We start from the raw sequence: 25,542 nt of genomic DNA, 5'->3' as shown, positions 1-25,542 counted from the left end.
GTGTTACATTAGTCACACCACACCTCTCTAACCACTGAGATGTGATTGATCTGCCAGTGGGCGTATGTTGTACAAGGGCAGCTACTGCTATGTAAACTCAACTCGTCATTCGGCGGCTGACAGCCCGGCGAGCTGACGATAACTCGGTAGGGGAAAGAACTCGGTGGTTTGGTTTAGGGGAACATCTAGGGAACTCTTCTGGATGTCGTGATAATATGGCAGTTTGGCGATGTGGGTGTTGGGACACCCTCCCCCGGTCTAACTCGGCTTCTGAGGAAAATAAGTCAGTCATATTTTGAGGACAGGTCAAAGGTCAGGTCAACAGAGGCAAACAAAGTCTTTCCAAGCCAAACAAGTTTGCCTTTCAACATTTTCGAAAAATCGGCGATAACTCTGGAATTAATGGATCTACAGCACTGCGGCATTGACCTCAAATAAATATTCAACAGTTAAGCCTACAAAGTACAAACTCCAGAGAGCAAACACATTTAAAATTGATGTTTTACGAAAAAAAAATCTAAAATAACTTTCGCTTCAAAACTTCCACGACATTGATTTTTTCGGCATCATGCTCCTCTCGTCGAGACGCGTCGAATGAGCCATAGTTTGACCTTGGAAGGTCATTTTGAAAATTTGACCTGAGGTCAAGGTCATGATCTGACCGGAAAAGGCTATGTTGCATTTTAGCAGACCCGTATAGTCGAGCTGAACACATCCAGGGTGTTTTCATCGCTCTAGCTTGTCTTTGCCAAAAATATTGTAAAAGAAAACTGCTGGAGACCTTTCATGACCTGAGGTGACCTCAGGTATGTACTTTTACCAGTTACCTGTGTACATGCAAAGGGGTCACGGGTGTAATATCCCGATTCAGTCTGTCATGATTAGCTGAAACCTATCCGCTGTGGGCGTTTAGTATGGTTTTCGTTCAAATGACGCGCATTTCATTTGTCTCCCACTGACATATAATGGCGATGTCTCAAAATTGACATGACCTTAGGTCAACCGGTCACCGATATAAAAATTCCGAGACATTCACTTAATATGTACACATTGTTATTCTTATCAGCCGCTAACAGTTTTAAAGCGATCTCTCAGTCGGTGTAGCTATGGAGTATGGCGAGCATTAGGTATTAACTTTCTGAGGTAAGGTCACTTAAGTTACCTGATGACCTGACCTTGGATGACCCGGGTCTGAAATTTTCACATGTCCTGAAAATATTATGAACAGGTGTTCCAAAACGGAGCCGTACCGCGCCGCTGTTTTTGAGCTATAGGTACTCTTGTGAAAAACCGCAAGGGTGCGGGACGCGGGTTCAGGGTTCAAGTTTCAACCTTCCCCCGATCCAGCGCGAGTTAATCCTTCTTAGTCTTTTTCTCCCTAAATCAATCGTCCGCGCATCTCTGATCGGAAGGATCTTGTGTTTTCGTATGTAACCACAGCAGTACCGTCCCGAGCAGCTCACAGCTGAGATCAGTGAGATGCGTGGTTGGTGCCGCTGTTTATTCGTCTGAGATGTCTCCGGAAAATATGGCTATCTCCTAAATAAGAGGAACCATGACTTGAGACAGCTGTTGACAGCCTTGAAAAGGTACTGTTGCCTAGCAACCGGAGGTTCCAAAATATCAACATTTTGAGACTGGCGCAAAGCGGTGTTGTGTCGGTATATTGCGTGAAAATGGTAATTTTAGGCATTATTTTCAGGTAGTTGTTGATATGTAGTTACACGGTTTCCAAATCATCACCGTTTTTCTTTGAGTTTGCTTTTATTAAGTTAATTTTTCGTTAGTTGTCGATAAGAGAGCAAAGATGAGAGATCTTGTCCAGTTTGTGAGACAACTCTGGGAAGATCGCCTTCAGTCAGTGGAAGAATTCACTAAAGAAAATAATCTGAGCTTAGAAGAGGCGTTACAGGTAAGGTTGTATATTTATTGATTCAATGCAGAAACAGGAAATCAAAGCGAACATTGAAAATTAGTCAGACTTGACTTGAGTGAGTTGAGACAAGTGTTTCATGAACACTAAACAGCCTTGAGTAAAATAGGTGTCATTTCCGTGGGAGTTAGACAATGGGCATAGGTACACCCCGAAAAGCTTCCCTAATTTCACAGAACTCCTCAAATTTTCACTCCTTACGCACTCCCGTGCAGTTTAAAACAAATTTTACATGATATAAGTTGTTTTGTTTGCTTTGCATTCTCGAAAAAACCGTAAGTTTTCGTCGACTTCTGGCGCCGTGGGGGGGGGGGGGGCGTTGGAGGTGAAGGCATTTGTCACAAATGCCCGCTTCAATCCGCCAGTGATAGGTGTACATCTCTGATTACGTGCGAGCGGAGCGAGCGAAGTCTTGTTACTGAGCGAGCGGAGTGAGCGAAGTCTTACGTAGAGTAACAGAAATTTCTTAGTACCAGTATAACGCCTTTTGGGGCGACTAACGGAGCGAGCGAGAGGGTGGGCCTTGCACGTGCGAAATTTCGAGGGGGTACCTCCAACTGACTTGTGCACGGCACTGTACTAACCGGTCTCTAGCGATGTGCCAAATTTGAGCACAATCGGCCTAGCCGTTCTCGAGATCTGAAAGCGGCACCCTGCACGTGCGCACGTGCAAAATGGGTCCCAACTGACTTGTGCACGGCACCCTACTAACTGGTCCCTAACCGTGTACCAAATTTGAGCGCCATCGGTCCAGCCGTTCTCGAGATCTGGAAACGACCCCTGCACGTGCGCACGTGCAGCAGCACCCCAACTCTGGCACATGGATATGCAGTGCCTAGTGGGTGCCTACCTACATGCCAACTTTCAGCGCAATCGGCCAAGTAGTTACCGAGATATTGCAACAATTACAAAACTGACACCTCTTCGTTTTGCACGTGGCACGTGCATAAGGGGTCACCCACATGCATCGGGAATAGTCCAATACTTGGTAGAAGGAATGAAGCTACCCTACAAAAATTACCGCGTGTAAATCGGTCAAGTGGTTGCTGAGATATAAGCCTCGCAAAAGCGTCCGCACGGTCGGCCGGCCGGCCGGCCGGCCGCTCATACTCAGAAATTTCCGTTAATCTAAGGAAAGACTACGCTCGCTTCGCTCGCTCCGTAATGAGCGGCCGGCCGGCCGGCTGTGGCTACGCATTTACGAAGCTTATATCTCATGGATCGACCACTGGACCGATTTAACTTGCGGTAATTTTTGTGGGGTAGCTTCATTCCTTCTTCTAAGCATTGGACTATTACCAAAGCATGTGGGTGACCCCGGCCCTTATGCACGTGCGATAGTGCAAAACGAAGAGGTGTCACTTTCGTAACAATTCCAATATCTGGCATTTGACAATTACTGGGCCGATTGCGCTGAAATTTGGCATGTAGGTAGGCACCCACGAGGCAATGCATATGTACACATGTGTCACGGTTGGGGTGCTGCTGCACGTGCGCACGTGTAGGGGCCGATTCCAGATCTCGAGAGCGGCTGAACCGATTGCGCACACGGTTAGGGATCGGCTAGTAGAGTGCCGTGCAAAAGTTTTGTGGGGCCCAGTTTGCACGTGCGCACGTGCAGAGTGCAGCCTCCAGATCTCGAGAACGGCTGGGCCGATTGCGCTCAAATTTGGCACATCACTAGAGACCGGTTAGAAGGGTGCTGTGCACAAGTCAGTTGGAAGTATATTCTCGCAATTCCGCACGTGCAAGGCTCACTCTCTCGCTCGCTCGTGTGTCGCCCCGAAAGGCATTTTACTGGTTATGTAAGTACGATTATGTGATAATCAGTACACAGCTCCAGCTGATGCACCTTATTCTTCGAATAAGCAGAACGAAAATGTAAAAAAGTGCAACGATATACGACGCACGGTCTCAGTATTCAACTCTATCTCGCAACAAGCTTTTTGAAATTACATCTAAGTGAAAATGAAAAATAACTAAATGCTTGCATTGTCTTGCTGAGAGTCGAGCGCACGAACAAGGTGAAGAGGAATATTATTTAGCATATGTTCAAGTCAAGACCTCACGTTTTCAGCGCATGTCCGCATATTCCCAGATGCGAAACAAGGAGCTGGAAGGGTGCATGAAGGACCTGGAGTCTCAGACGGACGCGCTGCTCGATGCGTTGGAGGAGGCCGACAGCCTGCTGGCCTCGCCGCGCCGTGATGACGAGAAGCTGCACAGGAAGCTGGCTCTGGGCGAGTGTCTGCAGCGCATCGGCAAACAGGAGGAGGAGGCCGAGCGCGCCTACGACCAGGAGAAGGTGGCGTTCCTGCGCCAGGCGCGCCAGCTGCTCATCGACAGCTTCCAGGGCGACTCGCCCGTGCTCTCCGCCTCCAGCCTGGTGGTGAGTTCGACGCTGAACCCGCCGCACCGGCGCGCGGCGGCACGGACTCTCTTATTTTCTTAACACTTCTGCCTCTCGCAAATAACTGTCCACTAATTTGGCATAGCTGTGCCAAATAAACCTTAGGGCGTAAGCTTCTTCGCCGATGAAGAGTAGCTACTAGTTAAGAACACCCCTTTGTTCTGTTGTAGTTTGTGTTTGAGAATCGCTTGAGTCGCTAGGCGGATAGGTAGGAAATGACAGGACGTGCAGGGTAACGCCAGTTCTACTAACTGACGACTTGTGAACATGACCAAAGACCAAAATTAGTTAAACGGACTACGAACTTAAAACAAATAATTGTCAGAAATATAAAAGATGCAGCATCGATATTATTTTAAGCAGCCTTTGAAGAAAAAGAGTTTGGCTTAGCACCGACACATGCTGTAAGTAAGAACCACTGTATAGCAAATAATAGGAAATTTGAAGAATTGTATGTAGTTAGGCAGGACGTGGGCAAGACTGGTAAACTTGAGTGGTTATAGGGTTTTCAGCTATGTTTTCATGTCCAGACGCACAAATAAGAGTTAAATGCATCTATTCATCTGAGGCCAGAGGCCAGTTTTACCAACAGAAAAATAGCCGCCTGCCGGAATTGTTTGCCTAAAGACCGCTTCACATACCGCTTCATGTAAGCGCGATGGGGTAGGGCTTTACCGTTTACGCTCCTTAGGTGAAGCGGTCTTTAGGCAAAAAATTCCGGCAGGCGGCTACTTTTCTGTTGGTAGAACTGGCCTCTGGACCCCAAACTACTGGATTGAAGGGAAGATTTTCAGTTCTTTGCAAAAGTTCATCCTCATTTCCATATTTAGATTGAGTCATTATTCGAACAGCTAAAAGCGGCATCAAAAAGAAATACGGAAAAACTAAAGAGGTTTGAAAACAACTCGTCGTCTAGCCAGGCCTGCACGTGAGTGCACACTGCACATTACATGTGACTGCAGTCACGTGCTCATAGTGCTCAATCAACTTCATCATTTGCGAGCCGCTTCTAATATCTCAAAAGCTACGGTGTTTTGACGCGACCGGAGATTGGATCGTTTCTCTCGTTGAGCTTAATGCGAGTTATTATGGGAGCGTGTGGCCTTCTGCCGTAGACGTTGCAATAAGCGGTGGCGACATTCAAGGCCAACGTGTTGAGTAACACGCGTCGGGTCGGGATGCTGTTACAGGATGACGTAAAGGAGGCAGGCGATGAAGCCGAGGACACAGCCGCCGTGCAGGAGAAGGAGGCACTCCAGCTGTCCGAACCGATCAGGATCCTCACCGAAGAGCACGATATGCAAACGGACACCACGCCGTGCGAGGAAACCGCCACACAAACACGAGCTCTGATCGCAAAGAAAATCAAAGCCTTGAAAAAGCAGACCGACCAGCTCGCTCCGAAAATACTCCGCCGAGAGAAGGGCGACTCGAAATCTCCGAAACGATCTCCGAGACGATCCTCGCCAGAGTCAGCCAAGAAGAAGCTGAAGGCGAAGAAGGTGGAAGCCATCACGCCGCAGTACATCAACGCGCGCCTGAAGATCCGTGCGCCGTCGCCGCGCCGCCACCGACTGCCCTGGGAGTCTGCCACCGAGGAGGACGGCGACGACGGCTACACGTCCACCGACCTGTCGCCCGCCCTGCCGCCGCAGCCCAACAACTCGGCCGTCTCGCTGGCCGAGCCATCGGACGTGAGTTGTGCCAGCGCCGCTCCTCGCGTGTCGATGATTGTGTGGCCGGTGTGCCGGACGGCCCAGGGACTGTGGACAGACGGGCGACTGGTGACATTGTTTGCTCAACCAAGACGTGTGTTGACTGAGGATGTTTGGGCGAGTCATGTAAAAATACCACAGAACATCGAATAGCACTCAGAACATAATCAGACAAATTTCTTTCGGATTATTGCTTTCCAGTGTGTTTAGCATATCAAAGTTCATGAGTTTTCACAGCTATGCACTTAAAGATGTTCTGGAAAATAACGGCACAGGCGCTAAGTATCTCTCTTTTGAATATTTCCGTATTTTACAGGACAACATGGGTTTTGAAACTGCTGAGGAAACAGTAAATGAACAAGGAATCAGAGAAAAGAAAGAAAAAGAAAAGGCACGTAAAGTCAGCAAGTCACCAAAACGAACAAAGGCCACCAAAAAGGCAAAAAGCCCTAAGGTCAGTCACTACGTATTACCCGACTCCTATAGATGGATAAAATAGGAGTAAAAACAGAACGATTAATTGTTAAGATAAGGCTTCAGGAAAGCGGCCGTTTTCGGCGCTCTTTATGTATTATTTCATCGTGTATTCGCTGATAGTGGATAGTGGTTAGTGTCATTTATGCATAAATATTTAATGTCCTCATCAATTAGCTTCTCTATGCCGGAGTAGCAGCTTGCCAGTTTGACGTGGCAGCACAGGCTGTTGTGCGACATAATTTCCGAGAAACACGCACGTCACTAATTGGATGTCACTTCAACCTGCCGGCGAGTACTTCCTCCTTAGACTGATTTGAATATTGCGTCATTTGAAACCAGGTCGACGGGTAATTACGGTTCAGAGAGGTGCGACGCGGTTGTAATCGCAGCGAGGAGCCGCGAACCCTCCCGGGGCTTCTCTGACTGGAACGGCCGCGCACCGGGCTCCCCGGGGCACGAGTGGCCGTTTGAAGGTGTCAGTGCGTGTGACGCGCCGTGGTGGGAAGCCGATGTGAATCAGATCGCACGCGGGCGGTGTCTGATTTCAGAGGGCTGAGGACGCAGCTGAGGGCGGCCAGCAGCAGCCGGTAGCACCCGCTGCTCCGGCCGGCCTCGTCCCCGACATCGGGCAGGGCGAGGGAGGCCGGCCCAGACGCCGCCGCTCCAAGACGCAGCGCTCGCAAATGTGAGTGGGGTTAAACTTCCGGAGGCCGGCTCCTGGAGCTGGATTGAGCCTAGGGTTTTTAGTACCTATGTGGCTGTCGTTATGAATTGTTGATGCACCGACTACATACCTTTAGGTAGGATTCTTAAGTTTTCCATGAAATATTAATTTGAAATAAAACGTAACTACGTTATGTAGCCAAGACCTTAGCTTGTAAACGTTTCAGAATGATATCTATGAGTCGGCCTGAAGTGTCCTAATACGGAAACTTGACGTACAGAAACTCAATGATGGCTCATTAGCACTGTAAATGCTAGCCGTAATCGACTCCCAGTAATATGTCATTGCGCTTCGGCGAAGTACAAGAATAGAGGACTCCCACGACGAAATGTACCCGAACAAGCTTATACTGCAGTGAAGTGGGTCGTTAGGCGGTAAGGACCCGGCAGTGACAACGCAAACGCGCCCACGCAGTTAATCGTCCTTCGATCATCCGTAAAGACTGGTCGATCTTAGTCGTAAAAGTACGCTTTCAAGGCCGCGATTCGATACGCTTCCTTCAAAGTGAAAGTAACCGGCTGGCAATTCGGCTGGAAGGAACGTCCACTCATTGACATCCAAATTAGAGCATAAAATAAGCGCCATCGGTCATGTGCTGGCTTTTAGTAGCCGCACTTGGAGCTGCACAGGTTTTAATTGCAAAATGAAGCAAAGTTTTACGGGGGATTTTTGCGAAGACTTAAATCTAAACTCTAATTCCTCGCCGTACATTTATTTCGTGTCGATAAACATGCCTTCAAAAAGAAAAAAGATGCATTCTGCTTTTTTTAAATTTAGTCCGAACCTTTTGATTGGAAGGATTCACAAGGACAGAGCGAAGCGAAGCTTGTTGCGTTGACCCTACCCTCTACCCCCCGATCGCGCAAGTCCGGTTCTATGGCAGAATTCAGAGTCCAAAGTGCGTATGCGTAGTGCGTATATAGCCGCGCACGGCCGGTCCCCTCACTGACTTCGCCTGGTTACGGCCTACCACCAAGCGCAACCATGCCTGTCAGAAGGCACATAAACGTCAAGCACCCGTCGCGCTTCGAACCCGGACTGTTATAACCGGGAACGCGTGCTCTCACCACGCGGAGTCCATGATTCGCTCTACCGACTGAGCAGCATACGGGACCGGCTAATGTGGTGGTGGTGGTTATGTATGGTGAGGCAAGGACGTTTTTTGTTTACTGCGACAACTCTGAACCTAAGAGCAAAGGAAGAGTGAGGTATGTAACTGTACACAATGTCTTCATAATGACCTACACTTGATTTAATAAATCGCTTAAGATCACGTTTTTCTATTAATCGACACAAATTTTCATCTCTTCATTGACAATTATTTTCGATGTACTTTTGAACATCGTCAGTATTCTGTCCAAGAAGTATCCGGTTTCTCCGGAAATACTAAAAATAAACGGTTCTCCACTTGGCACAGCGACTGACTCAGTTGTTTTGGCGAACGAGAGCTATGCATTACGACCGTGAGAACGTGACTTAAGACCTTGAAACTTTGCAGGAGCAATACAAATGCACCAGAAAACTTCACTGCGGAAGGAATGCAGCCTAATCTCGTTAGCTGTCGCGCAGTGTAGGAATGCTCAGTTTCAGCTTTCACTTAGTGTGGCCGCGCCGGCCAGTTGAAGAACAATGTAGAAAACCCGTTAGATGCCTTACCAGAAAATTAGCATATTGCATGCATTCCGACTCGCTGTTCAGCTAAAACAAATCCTGATGTAGCTGGTAGCTTTACAATTTGCTGGAAAGCCATCAAAAACTTCAGTGATTATTCGTGAATCATAGCTGTGAGCCGTATTTAGCAGCCGCACTTCTTTCGATAGGTTATGGGCGAACGACATTTTCCCTTCAAGATAGGCGTTGTAATTTTCTCCTTTTATGCCGACCTTGAGCCTCACAAAGAGCCGCATGATACATTATTCACTCTACATTGGCTGGCATGAATCAAAATCTGCATATGATCCATCACGTGCTGATCATCGGTCACACCCCGCATCACCGCCTATCCACCCGGCAGGAAATCCTCGGGTGCTGCCGCCGCCGAATCCAGCGACGAAGAGGGCGAGCGCCGGCGGCGGGCGGCCGAGCCGCACGGCGACGGCGGCCGGCCGACGCTGAGCCGACGCCGCTCGCCGCGCACCACTGGAGACGGCTCGGCAGCGGTTCCCGAACGGAGAGCCACCGCCCCGGCACGCGGCGCCCGCGCCAAGCACGCCCTCAGCCCGCCGCCGGCCAGTCACGTCTACTGTCTCCCCGTGGTGCCGCAGCCCGCCGATCTGAACGCGGTGGCAGCTGCCGCGGCGGCCGCCGCTGCCGCCGCTCAGTCTGACAGTAAACTGATGCAGGTCGATCTTGAGTTGGGAGCCAAACAGCGTGCTGTGCAGCCGCGGCCCACTAGGCGCAAACGCTGCTCGGGCGGCGGAGACACGATGAGCGTGCAGAGCTTCAACAGCGCCGAGGACGGCCGTGGTCGCGGCGGTCAGGAGCTGGCCAGTCCCCGGCCGGTGAGGCCCGCCGTCCAGCCGCCGGCCGAGCCCGACCTGCACGGCGCCACTGGCGGAGGGCTGGCTGCTGCGGCGCCCGGCTTCCACTGGGAGTCGGGCCACACGCTCTACCAGCCGGAGGCGGCCTCGGGCGCCTCCGGCGCAGCCCCGCGGGACGATCCGTGGCTGTACCGCCTGCAGCAGCAGCGCGATCTGACCCTGGACCTGCCGCCGGCCGACGGCTCGCCCGATGGTGATAAGCAGCAGCCGGCGGGCGGCGAGGACAGCGGGTTCCAGTCGGAGGCGCCGCCGCGCAGTCCGGCCGGCACCATCTATGTGCCACCGCTGCCGCTGCCGCTGCTAACCACCAGCGACGCGTCCGAGGCGGCCTCGCCGCAGCCGCGGCCGAAGTCGGACACGGAGATTGCCAGTTTGGGCACTCCTCGCTCGCCGAGCCGCGGCGGGGCGCGCGTCACTAGTCCCGTTCGTCAGGTGGAGAGATCCTTCTCCTGTGAGGTGCCCACGAAGAAGCAGCGCTGCGCCGAGGAGCCGGCGGCCCAGCCGGTCAGTCCGGGCTCCGGGGACCAGCCTGCAGTAGCGCTGGGACCTCGGCGGTCGTCACTGAAGAGCCGGGACACCGCTCCGGCGGACACAGCTCAGAACCAGGAGACGCCGAGCCCTCCGGCCAGCCCGTCCACCGGCTATACACCGCAGCCGTCCCCGGCGGAACACACGGGCAGTGACGGCTCCGAGTACCGCGACTGCGTGGCGCCGGCGCCGGCCGAGCTGCCGGCCGCCGCTCCCACCGAACCCAGCCCGGCGCCGGCAGACACAGCGGCCACACCGGCCTGCAGCACGGGCCCCGTGTCCCCGACCTCGCCGGCCGCCGAGCCGCCGCAGCCAGCCGCCCCCGCCACCGCCCCCGCCCCCGCTCCGGCCGTGGCGGCGGCTCCGAGCACCTCAAACACGACGCTGCTGCGCCGGGACTACGAGCAGCTGCGGATTGCGCTGGCGGAGCTGAAGGAGCTGCAGACCAGCTTCCAGAAGGTGCGTCATTTGATGAGCTAGTAGGTATCGCTGGTATTTTATCGGAGATACTTTAACTTGCCGATTTCCTTTTGAATTGTTACGGAGCGAGCGAAGCGAGCGGAGTCTTTCCTTAGATTAACGGAAATTTCTGAGTATGAGCGGCCGGCCGGCCGGCCGGCCGTGGGGACGCTCTTCAAAAGCTAATATCTTAGGAACGGGACATCCGATTGACAAGCGGTCTTCTTTACTGAATGTCACTTGGACGTAAAAGTTCTGTGGTGTGATGGCCACCATGCGTTCTTGCCAACCACCGCACGTGGCGCGTGGTAAAGTTGGACATTTTTTAAGAACCCCCAAAATTGCAACCTCAATAACGGCACAACGGCTGGGCCGATTGAATTGAGACTCGGTACACAGTTAGGTCTCCATCAGATAATTCATCTGCATGTGTTAAAGTTGGGGTGCTGCTGCACGTGCGCACGTGCAGGGGTCGTTTCCAGATCTCGAGAACGGCTGGACCGATGGCGCTCAAATTTGGTACACGGTTAGGGACCAGTTAGTAGGGTGCCGTGCACAAGTCAGTTGGGACCCATTTTGCACGTGCGCACGTGCAGGGTGCCGCTTCCAGATCTCGAGAACGGCTGGGCCGATTGTGCTCAAATTTGGCACATCGCTAGAGACCGGTTAGTTGGGTGCCGTGCACAAGTCAGTTGGTGTACCCCCTCGAAATTTCGCACGTGCAAGGCCCACCCTCTCGCTCGCTCCGTTAGTCGCCCCATAAGGCGTTATACTGGTGGATATAAAGACGGCAAGAGCGCAACCAAATAAAGCAATGCTCAAACATTGGAGATATATTAATCGCATTGACACACATAAACTGCATGAAACAAATGCATATTTTATTGTTCCGATTGCTCGCAGCCTTGGACAATGAACAACTTGTGTTTCCGCAGGACTTTGCAGCCAACGAGCATGCGAAGGAGGCCTCCAGCCGTCTGCAGTCGGACATTCAGCGCATGGAGACCAGCATTCAAGATCTACAGGGCATTGTATCGCAGGTAGGCTCCTCACATAGTTTCTGTATGTACATGAAATCCCATTGAAGCTCCGGCGCTTGCGACCCATTGACCTCCCGCATTGATGCTCGACGCACTGACGATTGATGCTCCCGCAGTTAGGCATGAGATTGCAGTGGTAAGCACTGACTTGGCAATAATATGTAGTTCAGCTTGATCTAAGCGTACATACATACATAACAAGACACATTAGACGGTAAACAATGGAGTTACTCTGGAGTATGTGGCGGAGTGATGGAGTCAGTGGCGGGCGGACGTTGACAAGCTTAGCATCTGTCGAAATCGCAAGTAACAGTAGCCCGGGAGTCTGATTAGAGGATCACCACCTCGAGCAGACTCCCCACAGCCTCATATATTGATATGCTCCATTGCCGAGCAGAGCTGGCCATGCTGAACAGATTAGCCGAGCAGCCACTCATTGTGATACCAACTCGAGAAATATGTGTGCTTTATCAATAGCCATGCCTGATCGTTATACGACGTGCCGTAACAAAAGACACACCGCGCGCTTGAGCCAAGTTTGCAGAACTAACAAACAGCCTGTGTGTTATTCAGAAAGGATGCATCCTTGCTAGAATCGAAAGAAATATGGTGTAACACAGAAAAGGCTCTCCGCGGTCTGTTCGCTAGTATTGCTCAATGCTCATACAACACTGCTGCGGCGTCGGTCACAAATACACCACTGTCGATCCACGTGCGACCGAAGCCGTGTCGGGACGAATAAATCACCACCGCCACTAATGCCAGATGACGGATCCGACCACGTGACAGGCAGTCGGCCCGCCGCCGGCGGCCGGATTTGAGCGCTCGTGTTATGGAATGGTCGTCATGACGACAGGTGCGTCAGCGCCGCGGATAAAGGCGTGTTGCGCCTGGTTGGGCGGCTGTAACCCGCGCGGGCGGCGGCCGCTCGCGACTAATCGGAACGGGATCATACACCGGCATAGAGCAGAGGCGGTGACGGAGAAACGGGGCGATATGAGCCTAATGAGGCGCGACACCTTTCAGTGCAGGCTGTCTTTGACTCTTGTTCTCTGAACTCATGCGTTTATCATGTGATTGTGACTGATAAGGGCTGCGCTCCACCAGCTCCGCCGGAAGCGTTCGCAAGACGAAATAAAGATGCTGTTATTTTTTCAGAATATCATAAAATCACTTCTTATATGATTTATCAGGCTCAAAGAGCTTGCAAGCGGCGTGCTTAAAGTTAAATACACGTCGCGGATATATGCTGAACAGTGGACAGAGAGACCTCTTTCTGGATGACCTCTTTCGGTCTTCATCTTTCAGGAGTACGAACAAACGCGCCAGGACCACGAGGAGACCCGCGCGGCCATTGAGCAGATCGAGACTCGGGTCCAGGAGAGCGAACGAGTCACCCAGTCGCAGCTGAACGAGCTGCGCGCGCGGCTCGAGCAGATCACCGACAAGATGACTCGCCTTGAGGGCGACGTCAGTCGGGAGAAGGTGAGTGTCGCCACTCAACATGTGTTGGTGGGTGTGGTCGGCTGGGGTTCTCTGAAGTTTTACATGTTTTATATGATGGCTTCGGGAGAGGAGCGACAAACGGCACTGTATCACGTCGATCTGCCCATGGGCAGATTGCACCCCTCACACATCCTCCAATGCAGGAAGTTTCAGTTTAGTTCGGAAGTTTCTGACGGTTATTTCATTCGCCCTTGAACTTGCAAACTATTTTTCCTATCACCACGTAGCATCTAAATTGTGTTTCCTATACACCTCACGAGCTCCCGCTAGTTCAGTCAAGGCTTTGAAGTCTCTTCCGACTTTTCATACGAATTTTATACATCATCCGATCCGATCTCATCATACCTATAAAAGACATTTTCCCAGCGCTTTCTTCTTGCTAGGTATGGTAACTTTTCATAACATTTATTATAACAAGTCACAAGGTCTGCACGTGCCATGCTAGATATGCGACGTCACTCATTCCGATTCTAATAACTAGGATGAAGGGGAGTGTCGCTCGGTACAAGTCTCATGAATCTTCAGTGATGACTAATAAGCTTAGATGGCACGCTCTTGAAAACATGCACTGTACATAATGCAAAGTACCGCGGCGGAAATTACCCCTTCTCAGATTAGATATGCTAATAAAATGGTTTGACCTGAGTTCATCAACATAATCATTGACGGATCGCTATTTAAGGAAGTGGTTACCCGGGGTCAATACTAAAATCAACTTCGTTAAAGGGACCCTCCCACCTTCAAAAAAGTTAATGAATTGGCATGAAAGTGATGTCGCTCGGTTCAGAAAGAGCAAAAATGAATATCTACTAAATTTCATCGAAAAATATTCACCGGTTTTCAAGATATTAGACTTTAACTTTTGTTTACTTTTTGGGATCTCCGCTGTTCCTAGCGACTTTATTTGAAAGTGCGGCATTTGTTGCGCGCAAAGCAGCATATACCACCGCGTGCTGCCAAACGTTTTAGTAAAAGATTTAAAAATCGTTAGATCTCCGCTGACGTCACAAATTCTAAGGGGGCATACCAATGCATTAGCCCCTTAGAATCCGAAAACTGCAAGTTTGAAATTCCATATCTCCGAATTAAAGCATTTTTCGATGTTGTGAATGCCCAAACCGGTATTTTCAGGCCATGGCCACCAATTTGGCTATCTCAACTCAAAACTAATGTTAAGGTGGGAGGGTCCCTTTAAGTGACTTTAGCTGTCAGGTGTTGCCCACACCCTGAAACAAGCTTCGAGCATTGTTTCAGCGAGGCAAGATGTCAGAAGAGAAATTTTATTAATGTTTTAATTTGCACATCAGCTTAGCGGCCTGCATTTACTCATCTTGCTGTTAGTGGGTCAAGTGCCTGTTGACGGCAGGCTAAGCCTGAATGAACACAAGAAGTAATATAGATTTCGACACAAAAGGCGGTCCATCTGCGCTTAACCCGGCCGGGCCCGGGGGGTAATCCCAACCACCGCAGCCCGGGGGGGGGCGTTTTTCGCCCCCCCCCCCCTGTCTAACTCCGTAAATAAGGGAGCTACGGAAACAAAAGCGATACCAAACGAAAGGTCCTTACGAGACGATTCTAATGCACCTAACATTTTTGACCTCAGGTCAATTTTCAAGGTCAGAGGTCAAGGTCAAAGGCAAAAACAGCCACATGTGTAGTGATCTCAAAGTAAGCCTTCTAGAGGACGGCAGGCTGCATCAAACCGGCAAAATTGGCTGTCAAACGAAAGAAGAGAATCTGAGGATTCTGAAAATGTGCTCAAAGTGAAAGGTCAAGGTCAAGGTCACGCTCAAAATTGACCTCAAACTTGGCACTTTTTCGCATATCTTGCGTGCTAACTTCCAAGATGTTTTGAAATGTTTTGAGGCTTATCAGTGCCCTATTTGTGGTTCATCTTACGATACAAGGCTGCTCAAAGGTCAAGGTCACAGAAGAGTATCCCTGCTAGAGGCTATTTCACTGATTCAAGTTAGTAATAATAAATAAGACAATTTTGCAATCCGGAAGCTCTAAATGAAGGCTTAGAGGAAAATAGATGCCAGATTCGTGATCAGCGGGTACAAATCCATCATAAACGACCTTTCATGTGTCAAGGTCAACCAGAGGTCATTCGAGGTCACATGAGGTCAACATAAAATTTGACCTTTTCCGAACAAAATATATATCATTCGACGCGGCTTGACAAGGCGAATGCGATGGTACCACTGCCGTAGCTCCAGGACCATTTTTGTCGAAGTTATTTGCGAAAAACTAAAACCACATTTCGGGGTCGTTGACCTGACCTCTGACCTCAGGTCACCAAAACTATTTTTTCTATTTTTTTCTATGTCAAACGCTACACAACCGTGCTCGTAATTTGTCTTTATCTCTAAAACTCTATTTTTAGCAGCTATTTGAAGTTTGCGTCTGTGACGCCGAAGTTTGCCGTGCAGGGGTCTAGAAAAATGGACCTTGTGACGTCATCAAGGGGGCTAGGTCCAAATTTTTTACTTCAGAAGATGTCAAATTGATGGGAGAAAAGGTACTGAAAGTTTCGCCTTCCTATCCCTAAGCGTTCGGGAGCTATCGCAAATATTCGCCAGGGGGGGGGGCGAAAAACGCCCCCCCGGGCCCGCGAGGGTTAAAGATCTCAACAATGGGTTAAATGAAAGCATGAAAATGTCGTAGTTTCTATTGGATAACGCGAAATTTTCAGATTTTCCTCTCCGACATCTCGTAGGATGTTCGCGTTCACTTTATTAGCACAAAAATACGCCCGGTTATATATGACAAGATATAACCGGTTTTTCCGCGACACAACGAGCGTCTTCTTTGGGGCGGCCCCGGAGCCGGGCCGGCCTCTGCGAGCAGCGTTCGGCGGCAGGCGGGCGGCCGCCTGCGCCCCCGGGCGGCAAGGCCGCTAAGGCGGCGGCCTCATCTGATTGGTGGAGCGACTTGTGTCACGTGACGGTGACGGCGCGGGGTTTGAGTGCATTTGCGCGGTCACTCTGTTCTAAGCCGCCCGGTCTGACGCAAGTCAGCAGTGTTCTCGCTCTGAAATGTTTTTGCGTTTTACTGCGGTCGTGTTCAGTGGAAGCTGGAAGACATCAAGGGGAGTATAAGTTCGGTTTTATATCAATGTTATATTGATTGACGAGCATGTTTTTTCCTTTCGGGGTTTTTATGTTTATTTTTTACTGGTTTGTTGTTTCTGTCTTATTTTTTCATTTTCGGCATGAGGTCTGGTTTTTTGTGTTTATGTTATGCTATCACGGTAAGAGAGGGTCGATGAGCAATGGGTCGGCAAATGCCCGGTATTATAGGTTCTTTGAAGGTTAGATGAAACAACGAAACTTGGACTGCTGGTAGAAATAGGCTTGGTGTGTTTCAGATTTTGGGAGATTGGGTGTAGGTATTTGCTAGGTGTAACATAGCTGTAACTGTTTTTTGTTTCTTCCCTGGAACGGAGCGCCGGACTTTGCCATTCTACACTCCGTGTGAGTGGAATCAGCTCATGCTTTCTCGGTGTAGCAGCTCAGAGTGCACGGCCTGGCCGGCGTAGGGTTTGGTGGCCACGTGGTGTTGGCCGGTGGTTGTGCAGAGAGTTGGTATAATTGCCGTTTTGTGGTGCCTGGTGTTGGTTGAACTGTGGTTCCCATACAGGTGAACGGTTACTGGCGTAAGGTGTGCCAGGTGGGCGTACCCCGTGGAGAATGAGCTGCTGGTGATGTTGGCTCTGTCCGAGCGTGTCCGAGCGGGGTTTTCATTAGTGGGACGGCCTTGAGTGGGTTAGGGATTGTTGATAACAAGGGTACCAACTACCGGGTGAGACTTGAGAGGGTAAATGGAGTTCATGCTAAGGATAACCAATGCAATGGCATTGGTCTAAGTTGGTATTGTTATCTGGTGTTGATAGGTTGGAATGAAAGGTTTAGTGGGTGATACATGGAGGTACAGAGGTGATACAGTGGAACCCAGTTTGGGTGTGATAAGTCTCGGCGGACTAGGATATTATGGATTAGATGGGGAATTATATAAGATGGTTTTGGGATGCATTAGCGATAGCATAGTAAGTTACAGGCTATTACCCAGAGGAAGTTTTCACACCCATGTTTAAAGGCTGCAGTAGGTAGGCATGCCATTTTCTAGGATGCAATTTTAGGGTAGCCCATGATTGTGTGGCTCTCGCTCTGCATTGAGGTACGAGTGAACTGTGTTTCGTTTTTTTATGGTAGTGGCGTTTGTAAATAGTTTTTTTTTTTTGCCAGAGTGAGGTGCCTTTCTTGTCGTTGGCCAATAGAGCCTTGCCTAGACATGCATAAGCGACAATCATCATAGTAATATTGGTATGCAATATGCATATCCTGCCGATATGTCATCACACGCATTGTGAGATAAATGGCCCCGGTATACGAGACCCCCTTTTGATACGAGATTTCGGCTAAAAATGGTTGTGACACAATCTGTTTTTTTTTCTTCTTCCATGGCTTGGTGGTTGGCATCCGACTCTGAACGGCGACGGATCGGCACACTCGGCGGGGCCGGCCCGCTTTGCCAGAGTCTTCTCTGGCCGCTGAAGGATTCCTTCACAGCTCCTGTGTCAGCTGAGGGAGTTCCGACCCCTCCCAGCTCATCTAGCTCCAGTGGTGCTGCCTAGCAGGTCTTACGGGACATCGTCAGGTATAGGCCAAGGTGGCCGGGGTTTTGAAAGGTACGTTATTCCATGTACGGGGCCCGGTATACATATCTGTTAATGAAGGTTCTAGGGGACCCGATAGGGTGGATTGTGAACGCTTGGGCATGGGCGATATCGGCATTTTTGAGGGGATGTTTGGTTCCACCAATAGGGACATGAGGGCAATGCTGGTGGAAAGTGAGATACTATGATAGTAATAAAATTATGATAAAATCGTTAGGCGAAGCCCGAAGATAAAAAATGAATCTATAGCAAGTCCAACGTAAGACGTGTTTTCAACCTTGGTTTGCTGCTGCTGCTGAGGGTTGTTAAATCGTCTGTAACTATCTTCAAAGCGGTCTATTTCTTAGCAAATTATTTCTACTTGTCGCTATAAAATATGAGATGACCTTTCTCCTGCAAAACAGCGAATGAACATTGAACAATACAGGTCAGGTACTATCATTAATAGTTAAAATGAAGGAAGTCAGTATGCGTTGTTAGGACAGGGAGTTCCCCTCAGTGTCCCAAAATTGTATTTTGGCTTGGGTGGTCAAAGGAAAATTCCTAGGGGGCCGGGAACAATTTTCAAGGTGGGGGGGGGGGGGGGGGGGGGTGAGCATATAAAATACCTGACATGATGCATATGAAACTGTGGCGTAGCTAGGGGTCTAAGGGGACACGTACCCCACCTCACCATCGGGTTCAAAGGGAGCCTCGCTCGGGTCTGAGGGGCCCTGCGGCGCTATTTGACCACTGGGGGTTAACAATGGCCATATAGAAGGGTCCCATGGGGCTCGTTAGAGCTCCTCATGGACCCTAATTGCCACACTAAGATCTCTTTAAGGGCCCTACGCCGGATTCTGAGGGCCTCCTGGGCCTTTATAAGGGCTCCTCAGTGGTCTCCCAAGGCCCGTACTGGCCTCTGAAAGTTCTTACCGGCCTATGAGGGCCCAGTTCTAGGGGCATTTCCTGCCTGTGATGGTCCCACAATTATTTTTCTGATGGCCCTATAACGGCAACTGTGGGGGCCCTAGTCGGCGCCTATGAGGGCCCACACCGGTGTCTGAGGGTTTCACATCCCCAACTCTTGAGTGCCTACACTAGTGCCTATTAATGCCCTATATCGGCGACTCTGAGAGCGAGGACCCTAATCCCTACCCTACCCAATACCTGCGCATCTATAGGCCACCCACCAGCGGCGTATTTAGAAAATCGCGAAGGGGGGGGCCAAGGGTTTGGAGGGCGCCACCTCACCCAAGGAGGGCGCCATACGGTCGCGAGATAAAAAATCGCTCAGTGGGGGTTGGGGGGTTGGGAGGCGTTTTTTACCATGCCACCAGTTTTTTTTTTGCGTAACCTCGTATAGGTCGTGCTGCATTGATTTTGCATCGTGTGTATTCATTATACTCCAGGTCACAAAAGGTCAAGTGTTCTTGAAATGCTGCGCCGAAGGCGCGCGAAATTTTTGAAAACAACCTTTTCCTCCGCTTTTTAGGCACGCCTTTTATACGATCACTGTTCAAAGCTCCTCTCGCTCTTTTACCAAATTGGAAGGTGTAAAAAATACCTAAGGTTGGGTCGGGCCGCTGCCACACAAACTGTACAGAAAGCTTGGCTCATGGGTGTCGATGTATAAAAGTTTATTGGCGGTGGCATATCTACGCACCAGATCACCGTATCGGATTGATACCGGAGCGCGAGATGCGTAAACATCATCCAAATTACCTCAGACCAGCCTTCATAGCCTTCTCACAGATGCATACAGTGTACCCACATAACCAGTTTCAATCACCGAAACTTCAGATGCCTGCTGTTGCGCCCGAACCTGTTGACAATACTTAATCGTAATCCATATAGATGCCATGATGCACGTAAAGTAGGATCAATCCGTTAAGACCAAAGACGTGTTTTATGCATCGTAGAGCGTAGATAGTTTTGGTAGGTATAGATACTTCATTCATTGTGCTGAATGCACGTTCATTTGTGGCAGTTTTCACAGGCAAGACATCAACTATGTGCAATAGAACGACTAAGTTGAAAAACATGCCAAAGGAGTAAATAAATGATAGGAGGGCAGCGATCAACGGATGTTGCCAATAGGTAGAAGGGCTGCGATCCACAGGAGGGCACTAATAGGTAGAAGAGCCCCGATCAACATCCCGAGTTTCGACAGTAGGGCACCGATAGGTAGGAAGTTGGCGAGCAGCAGGAGGGCGCCAATGGATAGAAGGGCAGCGATCAACAGGAGGGCACCAATAGGTAGGAGGGCGCCGATCAACAATCAACAGGAGGGCGCCACCAGGTAAGAGGGTGGCGAGGAACAGGAGAGCACCAATAGGAGGGTGGCGATCAACAAGAGGTCGCCAATAGGTGGGAGGGCGGTCATCAACTGGAAGTCGCCAATGAGCGGAAGGGTGACGATTAAAATGGGGGTGGCAATGGTGAGGAGGGCGCCTTTGCTCAAGAGGATGACACGAACAGGAGGGCGTCTGTGCGGAGGGCGCTGGTCAACAGGAAGGTGCCAGTGGATAGGAGGGCGGTGATCAACAGGAGGGTGCCAGTGGTTAGGAGGGCGGCGATCTACACGAGGGCGCCAATAGGAGAAGGGCCCCGATTAACATTCAACAGGAAGGACTAGGGAACCAATAGGTAGGAGGGCGGCACTGAACAAGAGGGTGCCAAAAGGGAGAAAGGCGGCCTTCAAAATTTCACATGAGGGCTCAATAGGTAGGAGAGCGCCAATAATTATGAGGACGCCGATCAGCAGAAGGGCGGCAATGTGTAGCAGGGTGGCGACCTACAGGAGGGCGCCTTCGGGTGAGAGGGCGCTTATTTACAGGACAGCGGCTTACATAGGCGACCACCGTTACGCTTAGAGAGCTACAGCCTACAAATGTGGTTGGAGGGCGCCCGAGGGAGCCCTTCAACCGTATTTGGAGGGCGTATTTGGAATGGGCGTCCTCCGAGGGCGCCCTCCATCCGTATTTTCCCTGTAAACACATTCGCGATTGGAGGGCGCCCTCCAGTCGCGATTGTTTTTCGATTCGATTATATCACAATTGCATTTGCGATTGGAGGGCGCCTTTGGCGCCCAAGGGGGGGGGGCATGGCCCAGTGGCCCCCCCCTGCCTACGCCCCTGCCACCCACTGGTGACTTCTGAGGGCCCCACACCGGTCCGGTGACTCTCAGGGCCCCACCGGCGTATGAAAGTACCATGCCGGTCTCTAAGGACCCCACAGAACTTCTTCTGCTGGCCTAAGGGCCTCTTGCCGGTCACTGAGAACCCCCTGCCGGCTTGTAGAGGGTTCGCGTCAGCAGCTCAGGCCCCACACCCGTCTGTAACGGCTCCACACCAGCGTCTATGAGGGCCCACAGCAACGCCTGTAAGGACCCTCACCGGCGCCTCTGAGAGAATCATACTGGCACCTCTGAGCGCCCACACCGGCACCTGCATGACATTCCCACACCAGTGCCTCTAAAGGCCCCTTACCGGCGGCTCTGAGGGCCCTACGCCGGTGATTCTGAGGGTGCTAACGATAACCGAAGACACCACAAGCCCTTAGTGTCGCTGAGCTTTTAATCCCATACCGGCCTTCCAAGGACGCCACGTAAGTGCACTCATTGCCCCACACCCCTCCCTTACACCCGGAGCGGGTAACCTGTGTTATACCTGTAGCAATGATTTTACCACGTTGTACGTTAGGTATTTCTACAGGTTGACTCAAAATGGTCCAGTATAAAAGCTGGCCTGCCAAACTTATGGCCAAGGTCAGGCCCAAACAAAAGCGGGATGACAACGGCAGATGTCAAATCGATACTGTAACAGCAGAAACCATTCAGATGGCAAGGAAAATGCCGGGTGTTGATGTTTAGATGTATAAAGGAAACAAGAGGGGAAGTCCGGAAAAGGGAGGAAAGATCCTTTCTCGCTGCCTCAATGTTGAGGGGGCGCCGTCCCCTCGGCTCTCAGGTGGGGGGGGGGGGGGGGCAAGCGACCCGCTGCCCACCTGTTTCCCGGGTCTATGCAAATTACTCACCAAATAAGGGATAAGGGTGGAAAATTGATGGTTAGATAAGGCCTAAAAGACTGGAAAAAGAATGTACAGCAAAATTTAATGCAAGGCTGGTATGTGGGAAGTAAAATGGCTATCGATCCATGCAAATGCTTTTTGTTGGTAAAGTTGTGAGTGAAAAATGGGCTATTAAAAAATGGAGGCGAGTGAAAAATGATTTTCTTTTGGATGTCGTTTCACACCTAGATCAACAAAGTTTGGGGCACTGGTACGGGGTACCCCTCGCCGGCATCAGTTGACGTCACTCAGGACCTGCCTATGGTTGGTTGGTGGGTGAGTTACTGTACCTTCTATGGGTGACATTGAGCCAGCTCGGCGTTTGGAGGCAGTAAGCACCTCCTAAACGTGTCGAGCTAGGAAGCAGCGGCAACCTTTATACCCATATTGGCCTGTTTACAGCGTAGGGGCTGTCTGTATGCTGGTCATTTGGTCCCTGATCAATCCGGATCTTCGCGGAAAGGCAAGCTTGTTGCCCGTGGCGGGTGATGCGGATACTATCAGATTTCAAAAGCGGGTTTTTTTGGTATTCAGGTCGGGTAATTGCCCTAGACATTCGGAGAATCTTGGGATGCCCAATTCTGCAAGTCCTGGGTGAAGCTCGCTAGTCTACCCGGGGGGTGTCCCCTTCTACAACGACCCCGGGGCAGCTCACTAGTCTGCCCGGGGGGTGTCCCCTTCTACAACGACCCCGGGGCAGCTCACTAGTCTGCCCGGGGGTGTCCCCTTCTACAACGACCCCGGGGCAGCTCGCTAGTCTGCCCGGGGGGGGGGGGGGTGTCTCCTTCTACAACGACCCCGGGGCAGCTCGCTAGTCTGCCTGGGGGGGGGGGGTGTCCCCTTCTACAACGACCCCGGGGCAGCTCGCTAGTCTGCCCGGGGGTATCCCCTTCTACAACGACCCCGAGGCAGCTCGCTAGTCTGCCCGGGGGTGTCCTCTCCTGCAACGGCCTCGGGGCAGCTCGCTAGTCTGCCCGGGGGTGTCCCTTTCTACAACGACCCCGGGGCAGCTCGCTAGTCTGCCCCAGGGTGTCCCCTTCTACAACGACCCCGGGGCAGCTCGCTAGTCTGTCCGGGGGGTGTCCCCTTTTACAACGGCCTCGGGGCAGCCCGCTAGTCTGCCCGGGGGTGTCCCTTCTACACGGCCTCTGGGCAGCTCGCTAGTCTGCCCGCGGGCGTCCCCTCCTACAACAGCCTGATTCCTGGAGCGGGCTGAGAGCCCTCCCCTTTTTTGCTGGGCGGCTGTCAACGACCTTCGTTGATGCTGTTCTAACCCCTTCCAAAGTTATGGGAAAATTAATGGTCGCGCTGAAAGGCATGTGCATAGGGTTCAAGGTAAAGGAGAATACAGCTTCTGTTGTCAGATGCCTCAGAACTCATGGATGGTTGTTTTTTCGGCGGGTATATCGAGGGCCTTTACTTGGTGGAGGCTATCATCGCAGTAGTGGCTAATGCTACTGGTTGTTAGTCCTGTGAGGGCTTCGGTATAAATGCCGTAATATTGCTCTTCATTGGTGACCGCTGTATCGCTCACATTCATGTTGGCAGGTTTAAGGGATCGTGGCGTTTCTGGTAAGCTTCGGGCCAGGTTGAGGAACTAATTACCTTCCTTCAACCAAGCACGTATTTGGGTGGGTTCCGCCACTGGTCTCGACACTGGCGGCGACTGTAGATCTTTTGTGTTAATTTGTATCCCCCATTCGGTCTACTGGTTTCGGGAAGGGGGTGTTTTATTATGGCGCATTGGTGTCTGGGTGGATGTATTGAATGGGTGGGGACACCATTGCGCCGCGCGGGGGGAGGGGTGGCGGCCCGTTGGCAGGGCAGTCTCGGTTGAGACTTGTATACTTGCTAGTGTGTTTGTGTCGTGTTCATTTGGGCTGAATATACCAATAGCCCCTTTTTGTACAGCTACAGTGTTTTCCTGGAGGGACTTGGTTGTGAGGTTTGCGCTGAGATTGGTTACGCATAGCATAGCTAATTGTCTCTATGTTTGCTGGCAGCTCGAAGGGGAAGCGGAAAATACGCCCGGTTATATATGACAAGATATAACCGGTTTTTCCGCGACACAACGAGCGTCTTCTTTGGGGCGGCCCCGGAGCCGGGCCGGCCTCTGCGAGCAGCGTTCGGCGGCAGGCGGGCGGCCGCCTGCGCCCCCGGGCGGCAAGGCCGCTAAGGCGGCGGCCTCATCTGATTGGTGGAGCGACTTGTGTCACGTGACGGTGACGGCGCGGGGTTTGAGTGCATTTGCGCGGTCACTCTGTTCTAAGCCGCCCGGTCTGACGCAAGTCAGCAGTGTTCTCGCTCTGAAATGTTTTTGCGTTTCCCACCCACCCACCACCATTTTTGGGGCTTTTTTTTTACACGCACCACACTCTTAAATAAAGATGGGTTTTTTCCACAAAATGTGGTTTTTCCCCAGCTAGGTCCCCCGGTTTTTTTCTAGTTAGGACTTTTTCCGGGGGAGGACACACACGACAGGGTTTCTAGTTTGGGTGGGGACACCATTGCGCCGCGCGGGGGGAGGGGTGGCGGCCCGTTGGCAGGGCAGTCTCGGTTGAGACTTGTATACTTGCTAGTGTGTTTGTGTCGTGTTCATTTGGGCTGAATATACCAATAGCCCCTTTTTGTACAGCTACAGTGTTTTCCTGGAGGGACTTGGTTGTGAGGTTTGCGCTGAGATTGGTTACGCATAGCATAGCTAATTGTCTCTATGTTTGCTGGCAGCTCGAAGGGGAAGCGGAAAATAGATTTACCGACCTATGGTCCGGTGTTGCTGACAGAAATATTACGCAACAGTCCGGCGCTGTCATCGGAAACTGGACGCGGCTGGCCTGGTGGCCGTCCGGCGGCCGCCCACGCGAGCTCGAGGCTTACAAATCTAGAGACAATTTTGGCAATGCGGTGAAGTAAGGAACAGTGCACATTGTCAAAGGTCGATGTATGTTAAATAGTGGTGCAAGTGGAAATTGGACGCATGAACGTCTTGCGCTGGTATGTTATAAATAATTGTTTGCAAGGAACGGCGGAAGCAATGCCACTTTAATGCGTCTTCAAATCGGATACAGGATGGATCAAATAAAGAAAAACTGGAAGATGAAGGAGCTAGTTGCGTCTCTAGTCTCTACCATCGCCGCAGCTGCGACGCAGTTCGCTAATGCGTCCACCGTGGTCCGTGGGTGTTGGCCGGTCTTTGGATCAAAGCTGACCTCTGTCAGCTTTTGCGTCAACCGTCTTCCACCCGGGGGACTCGGCGGTAGCTCAGGAGTGCTCGATCAGCCGCGGGAATTAGCACTGCTAGCCACCGGCTGAAGGGACACGGGTTCAATCCGCCTTGAAATTGATGCTCCGGTGACGTCACGCCCCTAGGCTATGGGACGACCTTTTTCGCGTAAGGCCGGGTTATGAAGCGTCTCAGCTGTTTTATGCGACATGCCGCCGATATGCAGCTATAATGCATGCACTTGTCTAGTCTACCCCAT

The 25,542-nt window shown here is 51.2% G+C and overlaps 1 protein-coding gene across 2 annotated transcripts in view; it reads left to right on the top strand.

The window, feature by feature from the left end:
- Positions 1-1,483: 1,483 nt before the first annotated feature.
- Positions 1,484-25,542, top strand: part of LOC122384506 (serine/arginine repetitive matrix protein 2-like) — a 45,775-nt gene continuing 21,716 nt past the window's right edge. Inside the window, exons 1-8 of one of the 2 annotated variants that reach the window (XM_043372011.1) lie at positions 1,484-1,912; positions 4,032-4,322; positions 5,534-6,037; positions 6,375-6,512; positions 7,084-7,220; positions 9,274-10,786; positions 11,722-11,826; positions 13,135-13,311. In XM_043372011.1, the coding sequence (XP_043227946.1) occupies positions 1,808-1,912; positions 4,032-4,322; positions 5,534-6,037; positions 6,375-6,512; positions 7,084-7,220; positions 9,274-10,786; positions 11,722-11,826; positions 13,135-13,311 (2,970 nt within the window). In that variant the 5' untranslated portion in view covers positions 1,484-1,807. The remainder of the gene's footprint in view (positions 1,913-4,031; positions 4,323-5,533; positions 6,038-6,374; positions 6,513-7,083; positions 7,221-9,273; positions 10,787-11,721; positions 11,827-13,134; positions 13,312-25,542) is intronic. The other variant, XM_043372012.1, reaches the window with a different exon arrangement.

This window comes from Amphibalanus amphitrite, unplaced genomic scaffold, assembly GCF_019059575.1.
Source record: "Amphibalanus amphitrite isolate SeventyFive unplaced genomic scaffold, NRLGWU_Aamphi_draft 000192F_arrow, whole genome shotgun sequence".
Lineage (NCBI taxonomy): Eukaryota > Metazoa > Arthropoda > Thecostraca > Balanomorpha > Balanidae > Amphibalanus > Amphibalanus amphitrite.
Note: the sequence above shows the minus strand (reverse complement) of the source record. Positions and strands in the feature narration are given on the sequence as shown.